Source organism: Sturnira hondurensis, unplaced genomic scaffold (genome assembly GCF_014824575.4).
Source record: "Sturnira hondurensis isolate 20B ecotype Veracruz unplaced genomic scaffold, ASM1482457v3 Scaffold0010128, whole genome shotgun sequence".
Lineage (NCBI taxonomy): Eukaryota > Metazoa > Chordata > Mammalia > Chiroptera > Phyllostomidae > Sturnira > Sturnira hondurensis.
Genome location: NW_028082759.1, coordinates 12,237,295 through 12,249,816, shown reverse-complemented (window position 1 = coordinate 12,249,816; position 12,522 = coordinate 12,237,295). Strand labels below are relative to the sequence as shown.

General features: G+C 34.6%; 1 protein-coding gene across 1 annotated transcript in view; it reads right to left on the bottom strand.

The window, feature by feature from the left end:
- The window catches only part of IQCM (IQ motif containing M), a 246,894-nt gene that overhangs the window by 48,647 nt on the left and 185,725 nt on the right, over nucleotides 1–12,522 (bottom strand). The window contains exon 12 of the mRNA XM_037058235.1: nucleotides 5,777–5,938. Coding sequence (XP_036914130.1) covers nucleotides 5,777–5,938 — 162 coding nt within the window. The remainder of the gene's footprint in view (nucleotides 1–5,776; nucleotides 5,939–12,522) is intronic.

Sequence of the window (12,522 nt, the reverse complement as noted above, 5' to 3'; positions counted from 1 at the left end):
TGACTTGCATGCTGCATAACCAAACCAGAAGCCTAAACAAACAAACAAACAAACAAACAAATGGCTCATGCTGTTTCTGAGAATTAGGAATCTGGACTATATTTTCTGGTAGCTCAGGCCAGTGTCTTGTGAAGCTGCAGTCAAGCCATCACAGGAGTTATAAGCACCAGAAGATCAACAGCACTGGAGGCTCCATTTCCATGTTTCATTGCTCACATGGACCTGAGTTCCTCACTGACCGTGGGCAGATGCCCTGCGTTCATCAGCACACAGACCTGTCAGCAAGGCTGCTCAGATACTGCCATGACTCGGCAGCTGGTTTTCTGAGTAGCTTATCCAAGAGAAAGCAAAGCAGGAGTCACGAACTCCTATATGCCTACCCTCAGAACTAATACCATTACTACTACTGTACTCTGCTGGTAACAAAGGCCAACCCTGACTTCAACCAAAGCATGAATACCAACATGCACAGATCACTGCAGCCATATTATAGGTTGGCCACGATTCTTCCCAACAACCCCGTTTAATATCAACAGTTTACTTTGCTCAGAGAGACTGTTAACTAGCGTGACTCTGCCTAAAATCAGCTTTGAGTTTTTAATTTCAGATATTGCTGTTATCCCTTGTTATTTAGAGATGTTCTTCTCGGATTTTTTAAGAATATTCTCATATGGTAGCATTCTCATGTGATGCACAGACCAATAGGAGTGGTCACTGGAACTGATTGCACCCAAACTCTCCCAGTGCTTTGGATCTGATAGAATATGTACACTTCTAAGGCAGGGATTAAGCTTTAGTTATTTCTCAATCTTTCCAACAAGCATATAGGAGACACTCAGTGCTTGTAGAATAAATACATGCAGAAGTCAAATAATAAAACATTCTTACAGTTTTCATTTTATGAGGCTCAGAGGTAAAATATTGAGTGGTAGATTATTATAAACATGCAACTCACATTTCTATAACTTATAGACCTGATGCTGCATCCTCTTCCTTAAGCTTCCAACGTGCTTGGTGAAACCGGGGTTGGTGGAGCGAAAGACTCCCTCTGATTTTATCATGGAAGTCCAAGAAAAAACATGGGCTTCACATAGAAAACATTCACTCCATTAAATGAGGAAGGCCTAATTCATTAGAATTTTTAATAACTTGACCATAGTTGAAAAACTTTAACCAGATGTACTACATTATTCAGTTGTATCTTTCTGTTGAGTGCTTCCTGTGAGTATACTGAACATCAAAAGTTTTAAACAACTGAACCATCTAAAAATAAAGTGACATTTTCCCACTAGCAATTAGGCTTATAAAAACACATTCACATCATTTACCCTTAACAAAGAAAATGAAACAGAAATTAAAAAACATGAAAGTGGAGGCTTCTGCCAGTTTATAGTTCAGGGAAGAAAAGGAGGAGATCAGTAGGTACAAAACACAAAGGACTTTTCAAGTGTAGTTGGATTTGGTGACTACATTATTCTCCTTAAGCAAGCAGATACTTTACAGGCAGAGCAAGGCACAGTACTTTTCAACTTATTCAAATGACAATAGACCATAAATACATATAAAATGAAAATAAATATATGGAGCTTCTTTCAAATTAGGATAATCCTCAAAGAATAGGTTCAAAACAACTTAGTTTTGACAAGAGTAATAAATGTCTATATTCTGAGAAAAACTGAACCAAGTCAGAATTTAAAAAATGTAAGAAGGCAAAATAAATTACACGTATATCCAATAGTTACAACAAAATATGCCCCCCCCAAAAGAAGATAAAAATGATGAATAGAAATCTAAGTAACTGCTGAGATGTATTTTTTAAAGTTTTTTAAAGTGAAAAATATAAGTAGAACATGTAGCAGCTAGAATTATACCCACAATAAATCAGACATATCTGATTATCATATCTTATTGTAAGTTTCATCACTTAAAAGAAATGAGAAAACTTGCAAAACAGTCAGAGAGATATTCCAAAGACATTAAGGATCACAAAGAGGGCTTCTGAGGAATAATAGATTAAATGGCCAATTTTAGGGAAAAGAAAGATTCTTATTAAGCTATGCATGGCCTTCATTTCATGGATAGTGAGAAAGTTACAAGTGCAATGAAGGGTGTTCAAGAGAAGGAAGTCTTACATCGAAAAGTAGAAAATTCTAAGAGAGGAGGTCATCAAATATCAGATTCAACTCTCAAGGACAATTGCACAGTTGCCAGTCTTTAAAGAAGGGATTATCACCTGGCTAATGTCCATCAGGTCCTGCCTGAAGGCAGTGAAATAAAGTGAATGGCATAAAAGACACCTTGTACTTTTACAATGGGTAACAAAACAGTGATTAGACCAGAGAACCAGGTTCCAGTATTAATTACATAACCCGATGTTATAGAGGTAAGTAAAATTTACTATATTAAGGGCTGGAAATGACATATGAAAAAGAAGTACTTGAAAATTAGAAGTCTCTGCTCATTACTCAGGTTCTGAACAAATGAGAAACTTTACATTAATACAATAATATGGTTTCAGTTAAGAATGGACCATTAGTCTGAGAAAGTAATTTAATCATTCATTTGTATTCCCTAGATGATTTCATTAAAAGATCACAGCTGGCCTACCCCTTCCAGAGTATTCCTATTAGAATCCCAGGAGTTCCTTAATCTAATCTATAGAGAAACACCACCAAAAGCCCACCAAAGTCCCAAAAAGTTGATGAAGGAGAAACAACATCAGCGCATTTGGGAGAGGCCAGAAAGCCAGGGAGCTCAAGGAAGAGCAACTCATAAGGAAAGATAACCAAAGACATGTTAAAAGGCTGGGTTTCCAAAATAACCTTTCCAAAAATAGGTTTGACAAGACCCATGCTCCAGGGGAAACATATCCGAAGACTTTTCAATATAGTTGATTTTAATATTATAAAACTATGATTCAGAAGAAAAACTTTGTGTGTACTAAGCAATTTGAAATTATGACTTAAGCAAGTATGGGTTATCCCCTGGGTTAGCAAGTATGAAATATAAAAGTATGGATAAACTGAATATTTTTAGAGTATGTCTGGTCCTAAAACTACATAAATTGTTAGCAACCTATCCCACTTACAGAGTATTCAGTAACTGTATTAACTAGTCCTCAGCTCTTGCTGATGGTACACCTCTAAATCTACAGAGGGAAATCAATAAACAAGAGTGCCTACATTGTGGAACATTGATGTTGGAACATATAATAAATTCCCAGAGCTACCTTCCCTAAAATGTTTATAGCTGAGGAGTTACTAAGTTCCAAAAAGCACTTTCTGTAATAGACTGTTATTTTTCAATACAAATGCCACAAACTTTCTTGTCAATCAATTTAATGACTGTAATTCAGAAAGATGCAAAGCCTTGGTCACTTGCTAAAAAAAGGAAAAGATAAGCCTAAAACCTCAGAAGTTGGAGTCCTCCACTTACAACATAATGCCATAGTATGTATGTGTGTGTGTGTGTATGTATGTGTATATATATATATATATATATATATATATTCTTTCTATTTATTTTGTTTGAGCCAAATATTCACAAATGGGCTCTAAAAAATGAACACAGTTTTTTAAAAAACGATATGTGTGCTGTTCTGGTAATTTTCAGGTAGAAAACTGCAAAGAGAAAATAGTATCACAACTAGAGTCTTGAATCATTTTACAGAACCTAAAAAAGTAAAACTTTTTTTTCCATAATTTTCTTGCTGAAATCAGAACTGAGCACTTAAATAGACTTTCATACTCACTGGCCCAATAAGATTGCATTAAATATATGACTGTAGATAAATTCTAAAATTCTAGTTTTAAAACTTAAAGAGAAATCATCTTGTAAAAAATATTACCAAAATGCAGATTTTAGTATCTTGGATTTTTATGGTTTCAACTTTATTTTTAAAGCTCTATTATATGAAAGTATAAATGAAAAACTGTACATATTTAAAATGGATAGTCTACTGTTCTTACATATATGCACATCCATGAAACCATCACCACAATCAAAATAATAAGTATCTTTGTTGGCCCCACATTTTGTAATCCACCACAGTTCACCTCCACTTCCCACCATGCCCCCATCCCCGATAACCACAGCTATGCACTGCCATACGGTTTAGTTTGTTTACATTTTCTAGACTTTTATATAAATGGAATCATACATTTGCACTCTTTTTAAAAAAATCTGGCATCTTTCACTCAGCATGATCGTTTTGAGATTCAGCCACATTGTATATGTATCAGTACTGTCAATGGTTGTTGACAAACATTTCTTTTATATTCCTGAGTAGTGTTCTTCGTGGATATATCACAATATGTTTACCCTTTCTTCTGTAGGTTGGCTTTTGAATTGTTTCTAGTCTGGGTCATTTACCACAATGTACCTGTGAATACCTGAGTATTCGGGTGGATACAAGACTTTCTATTCTGTTAGGCAAACTTCTAGGAGTACTATGGCTGGGTCATATAATAGGTGTATGTTTACCTTTTTAAGAAAGTGTCAAACTCTTTTGCAAAGTGTTTTTTTTTTACTATTTTGCATTTGCAAGGCAAATATTAGTGTTCCAGTTGCTGTGCATTGCTGCCAACACTTGGCCTGCTGCTGTCTTTTTAATTTCAACCATTACGGTAGGTGTGTGATGGTATCCCACTGAAGTTTAATTTACATTTCCCTAAGGCCTAGTAACAGGGTGTCTTTTGCCGTCTTGTTTGCCATTCAGATAGATTTGTTTCTCTTTTTATTTTGTGTTTTTTAATTTTATTTATAGTAACATTAACTCTTTCCAGTACATAGTTTGTTTTTGTTAGTTTTTAGAGTCAGGAAACACCACTGTGATCGAGACACAGAAAAGGCCTGCTTACCTAAGAACTCTCTCACCCCCTCCTTCCAGCCAATCCTCCCACCAGCCTTAAGCCGTGGTAATCACAGGGCTGATCTCTGTCTTTATAGTTTTGCTTTTTTCCAAAGCATCACTTACATGGAATCGATGTGTAGCTTTTGAGCTAGGCTTCTTCCATTTAACATGATGTATTTAAAATTCATCAAGTTGTTGTATCAATAGCTGAGTAGTGTTTCACTGTATAGATGTAACAAATTTTCACTTATCCATTCACTAGGTGAAGAATATTTGTGCTCTTTCTAGCTTTTGTCAATTATGATTAAAGCACTCTCAACACTTAATAATAAAAACAGGCAAAATATATGAACAGTCACTTCACCAAAGAAGCTATACCAATGACAAGTACATGGAAAGATGTCTTATATCAACTAGAGAAAGACAAATTAAAATCACAATGGAACACTAATACTTAGCTATTACAATGACTGAAATTAGAAAGACTGATCACACCACGTATTGATAGAGTTGTGGACCAGATTCAACTCTCATGTTTCTGCCAATGAGAAATAAGAAATGGTACAGCACTTCGGAAAACAGTTTAATCAAGAGAAAAGGAACCATTATTTCTATTCACAGGTCTGTATGTGAATGTCCATAGCTGTTTTCCTTGTAGAATCACTATTAAAAAATAACAAAACAACCAAAATGTCCATCATAAGGTGAACAGATGAACACTGTGTGGCTCCACTGTTGTAGTGGAGACACCAAGGTATAAAACAGCCACTTTTTTAAAATTCAGGCATAATACTTAAGAACTAAAGAGCGTATTCTATAGGGCCTATGTATCACCTCACTTTATCTGACTGATGAACTGGAGTTGTACAAAGCAGAGTCATTTCTTCTGAACTATAAAAGGAAATAACAGGTTCAGAATCTTACCTATATACTTGTATCCTTCTTCTCCATCTACTATGGGTCTCAGCCAAGTTGACCTAAGTCGCATATTATTCTGCACATGGGCACCTTGAGGAGGATAGAGTGTAAATAACATTTCAATTGCATTGGCCTTCTTGATGATTTCAGAATATTTTTCATGGTCTTCTGTAATAAAAAGAAATATTAGTGTTTGTTTCAATTTTAGACATTTTAATAAAATGTCCAATGTACTTCTTTTAAGAGATACAAATTAAAACTCTTTAATAATTTGCCCTGGCTGGTGTGGTTCAGTGGATTGAGCACTGGCCTGCAAACCAAAGGGCTGCTGGTTTGATTCCCAGTGAGGGCACATGAGTGGGTCAAGGGCCAGGTTCCTAGTAGGGGGTACCCCAGTATGGGGTCCACACATTAGTGTTTCTCTCCCTCTCTTTCTCCCTCCCTTTCCCTCTGCCTAAAAATAAATAAAATCTTTAAAATGTGTTTAATAATTTGAATGCTGATTATGTTGACAACATGAATTCTCTTTAGCCAAAGTTACTTCACCAAAAATCTTACTCTTCAGATAATTCCTAGCAAAAATTAAGTAAGGGATTTACTGACAGCCTCTTCAAACACAATAAATTAAAGTAGTGCTGTTAGTAGCCATAGAAAAAAAGTAAAGTACAAATTAACAGCATTTACATTCTACATCCTATAGCATAACCATATGTACTTTGAAATTGCCAATAAATGATGAAATCAGACTAACCAGACCCCCCCCAAAAAAAAATGTTGAATAGAGTTCCTTAAACTGAAATTGCTGGAAGAATTAATATTCCTAGGCTATGATCTAGTAATGAATATACAAATATTTATATAGCACGTACTATACACAAGGGATTTTTCTAAGGGCTTTAGAACATTAACACATTTAATTTTCACAGCACATCTCTAAGGTAGATCCTATTATTATTTCTATTTCACATGAAGAATTAGAGACCCAGAGAAATTAAATAATTCACCTAAGCCTTTCAGTCTGTAAATGATGCAATTAGGATTTGGATTGACTAAGGAAGCTCTTATTTGAAAAGAGAAGCTTGTCGACCAAGTATGACCTGCATTAACAAGTAGGTAAAAAAACTGGCCTTGGCTGGAGTGGTTCAGTGGATTGAGTGCCCTTTGATTCCTAGACACTGCACATGTGTAAGTTGCCAGCCTGGTCCCTAAATGGGAATGTACCATCAGCAACCAATGGGGACCAGGTCTTCAGTTGGGGGTGTGCCATCAGCAACCAATGGCTATTTCTCTCTCACACATGGATGTTCCTCTCCTTCTCTCCATCCCTCCCTTCCCCTCTTTTAGAAAATAAATAAATAAAATCTAAAACAATAATAATAATATAAATTTTAGACTGAAATAGTTTTGGTTACTCTTTTATTTGCCAACTCTAACTTCATATGCATGATTTTTTTCTCCCAAATTCCCCAAGAAACCAAATAGGACATAATAGTTAATAGGCTATTTTGCAGCAGATCATTCTCAGATATATAAAATATTTTATATTAAAAATAATAGACTGAGCGCCTACTGTCAAAAACAAAAGAATATTAATAATTAGGAAATAGACAAATTATCAGCTTTATATTCTAAGATTATAAAAAGAGATCTATTATTATACTTGTTCCTTTCTAAAATTGTGTTTAAAAGATATTTTAACACTAAAAATGCATGAACAACACCATCTCAGATGAGAGGCAGCACTTCACATCAAATGATGCAAACCTTGAGCCTATAGGACTGTTGAAAGTGCCAATTCCTTTCTGAGAAGTCTTCCCTCAACACAAACTGTAGCTCAGACACAACACTCCCAAAGGACATGTGTGTAAATTAAGTTTAGGACCAGTCCCAAGTATCTGGTTGGCCAAAAAGGTCCTTTGTTTTTTTTGCGGGTTTTTTTTTTTTTGGTAAGATGGCTCTAGTAGCACTTAGTTGTCTTTAACTTCCTTTGAAACAATTTTGTTAGACTGTATTGTGACAACTGTCATATCAGCTTGCATTAAAAAGCTTATCAAAATTAGTGACTTTTTATGTAGCCATTTTAATATTGAAGGAAGAAAATATAATTTTAAGCATATTATGCTTTATTATTTCAAGAAAAGTAAAAATGCAACTGAAATGCAAAAAAAATATTTTTGCAGTGTACAGAGAAGGTGCTGTGACAGATGGAATGTGTCGAAAGCGGTATGGAAAGTTTTGGGCTGGAGATTTCTTGCTGGACAATGCTCCATGGTTGGGGAGACCAGTTGGAGTTGACAGCAATCAAATTGAAACATTAATTGATACCAATCAATATTCTACCATACAGGAGGCAGCTGACATATTCAAAATATCCAAATAGATAAAGTTATTGCTGAAGATTAAAACTGTCTTTTATTTTAGGGATAAAACCACATGGACTTTTTGGCCAGCCCAATGCAACAGGAAGTTAGGTGGGTAAGAAAGCTCCAGGAGCGACCCTGAGTGATTAAACCAGAATAGAAGACCTTGTCATCCGAGTCAGTTATTAACAAGTGTTTACAAGTATGGGTAGAAATATCCTAATCCTTTAGCCCAGTAACTTAGTGCACTATTATGAAACTAACTTTATCACCAAGGTAAAAACATACTTTATAGTCTTCACACAAACACAAAGTTTACAGGCTGAAAACTCTGGTGATAGATAATAGAGGTTTTCTTCCATTTTGAATATTATGCATTCATTAAAATACTAATTTGTCTCTCGTGGGTCACTGACTAGTCACATGAGGATTTCAGTGGTGATTTTGAACTGGTAGTTTATAATCTAGAGCCTACCATACCAATTTCTCAATGTTATACTTTAATATCTTTTCACTGTTTAGTTAGAGCATTTTATGCTGTATTTATTTTCTTTGATTTGAAATAAGTGAATGTCATACTTTTTTGTCATGCCATTTTTATCAGAGCCTTTTCTATTTATTAGTAAATTTAAGAGGATAGCAATTTATCAGAATGAAAAATTATATTTGTCTTGAACACAGGAAAGTGAATCCACAGCATCCCCATATCAACATTAATGACATTTTCTTTTTAAAAGATCACTGAAGAAGGAGAACAGCATTGAAATTCAAAACCAAAGGGCAAAATGATTAGGAAGGCAGTTAAACAATATGCCACTGGACGGTATAACCAGTAAAAATAAATTCAAGAACCACTGATCTCTTATATTACACACAAATATTGACATTACTTAATTTAAAGAAGAGCAAAAATGACCATTAACATTTGACTGAGAATAAGAAAATACAAAAAAGGACATGATTTACTTAAAAATTTGTTAAAGTATACCAAATATTTCTATTTTTAAATCCCCTCAGTTCATAAAAACAGGCACATGCTGTTAATTTTGCCAGAATATTCTTCACTGTATAATTAAAAGGTTAAGTGTATAAAAATTGTGTCCTTCACACAGACCCTTATAAATCCAATTAAAATTCTATTATAAAATAGAAAATTAGGTTATTGCAGGTATTTGATAGTTCAATAATCTAAGTATAATTATTTCAAATAATTCACTTATTCAGTAGAATAAATACAGAGAGTTAATAAAGAAACATGGCTGTTTCATTTTATTTCCATGTTGATTTTTTTTGGTTTTTCAGCTAATTAGTGAATAAATATACTTTCAAGTGTTTGTTAATAAAAGATAAAACACATTTTTTCTGTCTTCTTGTAATTTAGGTTAAAACAAATAACATTGTGATACATAAATTACATAGCTAGACAAAACACTAAAATGATTTTGGATAATGACTCAAATAAAATTATAAGAATTCCTCATAAGGAGAATTTTTTTAAAGCCAGTGCATGTTTGTATGTGTGTGTGTGTGTCTGTGTACTGGAAATAATGCAAACATTGTCTCATAAATGATTGGAGTATTACAATTAATATTAAGTATTTTATTTTAAAAATATGCCCTTCATATTTCTGAAGGTCTGAGTCTCAGGATGGCCAGATGAAATCCATTATCATGATTTCATTCTGACAGACTCAAGATGAATGGCCTGCTCACCCTGGTTTAAATGCTCTCACTTTGTGAGAGTAACAATAGCACAGAAAAATTCATAAAATTTTGAGAGCACAGCGGCAGTTTATTCTGGGCTCACCATACATAATTCACAATGTATTTCTTTTCACTTTGTTTGAAAGAGTATTTTAATTTAAAAAATGTACCTCCTAGGTTGGATTATTTAATTAAATTTGAATGACCTAATCCCTTGGGGTTTGGTTTTTTTGGTTTTTGGGGGGTTTTTTTGCTACAGATTGCCATTCTTTTAGTCATTTTCATATATACAAGCTCTGTCCAGAAGGTATCTAGCCATGTAATAAGAAAAATAGAGATATTTATTAAAGAAGGTAGAAGACACAAGAAACATTGTACACAGGACAAGGACACCTCAGTCCTTTCAAAGGAGGCCCCTTGGGACCTCACATGGTTCTCCCACTCGCCATCAGCTGCCCCATCTTATTTTCCTGAATCTCACTGACAGTCTGAAATCTCTTCCATTTCAAAGGTGATTTTAGTTTTGGGAAAAGCCAGAAGTCACAGGGCACCAAATCTGGGCTATAGCAGGACTGAGTCACCTGGGTGACTTGATGTTTTACCAAAAAAACTCTGCACAAGACATGACACATGAGCAGACATGTTGTCCTGATGAAGCTGCCAATCAGCCCATAGCTGCAGCCTTCTGAATCATATGAATAGTTTCCATGGAGGAATGTTTAAGCTTACTGTAAAATCTGATGCAGATTCTTTGCTCTACTTACTCAGTCATTTTGAATATAACAGGACACACTGTATACACCACCCCCACTGACTACAGTGAGGTCACCATCATCCATGTATGCACATTCCAGTCCACTCTCCTTGGCTGCCAGGTTAGACTGATGTCACACAAACCATTCGCATTATATCAATAATGGATGGACTTTCTTCTGGATGGAGTAATATATATATGTATGTGTGTGTGTATTTAAGTAATATATAGTAATATATAGCAATATATATATATTTAAGAGAGAGAATATCAAACCAATCTTTAGGCTATTCCTTAGTAATATTAGTTTTTAAAAGTATATGGGGAGAAAGTTAGAGTTACACAGTTCATTATTTTCAGTACTATTATCCCATGTTATCTCAACCCCTTAGCAGATGATGATAATAATAATAGTAATAACAATAATAATAATAGTTGGCTGTTTACCAATAAGCTTAGCTACATAGCTTTACTCCACAATTTTGTCATCCTGCCACACAAAAATTATTATTATGAAAAAATACTGAAGGTTTATGTTTTCCTTTTCTATGCTTAGTTCTGTCTCTAGATTCATAAGGCAAAAATAATAACATGCTACTTTATATAATACAAAATGAACTCTAAATAAGTGAAAAATCTTTCCTTCTAAATTGTTCAAGTGCATACCAAAGAACTGTTTTTGAATTATTTTATGTATGCATTTTTAAACAGTAAAGGCTGCCTTTTAGAACTGAACCATTCTCTAGCTTTTGAGGGATCATTTGCAAGGTTAATGTAAATTTCTCAATAACAGTAAAGGGGTCTATAATTTGAGGTGTATATACTGATTACAGAAAAGCTAGGATTAATCAAAATTATTTCTGAAAGTTGGGTACAAGCTAATTAATAAGTGGAAGGATTTACTTAACAAATGTCCAATTTTCTAGCTTGATTTTATTTATAAATATTAACAGGTACTAATGCCTCTGGTTAAAGATGGTTGAGTAAAAGCAAGTTTTTTTCTCTTTTCCTCTTCTATGACATCTCCCCCCAAATTGTATTTTAATCTATCAACAGAATAAATATATTTACAACTTAGTGAAACACAAACATCCCCACAAACATCAATAACCCTGAAGACGATTTGATAGAAACAATAAAATTCAGACCCAAATGAAAAAGAATGCCCAGAACTAATCTAAACTTCCTTAGATCCCAGACAAGATATAGATATGTCTGAAAAGAAAAATCACGGCTCTAAAGGACCCTTGCAGCAACCTTTTGGGAGAATATAACAAGACCCATGTGTGTGATAAAATACAGGAGAAACAAAAATGTCACCAAGGTTCTTGTCCATACCACACCTCAGAATGACGGGGACAGTGGAGCCAAAGGAAGAAAAATACTCGTGCGTGTCTGCCCCACATGCATAATACATTCACCCCAGCACAATGTCCCCTAAAGTCTCTACCATTTACAGCATCCAGTCAAAATCCAAAAGTCTCATCAGCTCAAAAGTCCCACATCTAATATATAAATTGTCTAAATTTGCTGTGAGTCACGGTCTGGGTATACCTCATCTTGGGTGCAGTTACTCTCTATGGAACTCTGAAACTTAGGAACCAGCTATCTGCGCCCAAAATACAACAATGGAACAAACATAATTTAAAAGTTAAAACCTTTCTATTCAAAAGCAAACACATAAAAAGGGGAAAAAAGGAGTGTTTTTAAAATCTAGCTGGATAAATTTCACTAGATTTAAAGGTTGGAAATAATCCTCTGTGGTTTTCAGCTCTGCCCTCTGAAATTGTTTCCTTCCTCCCTTCCTTCCTTCTTTTCCCCCTCCCCGCCACCCTTTCTTCCTTTTTTGTTTCTGTGTTCAGGAAGGGCATCATGATTTGTAGCTGAGAAGTTTAACCTGTTTCTTACCCATATACTTATGTGTAGTAACGTTC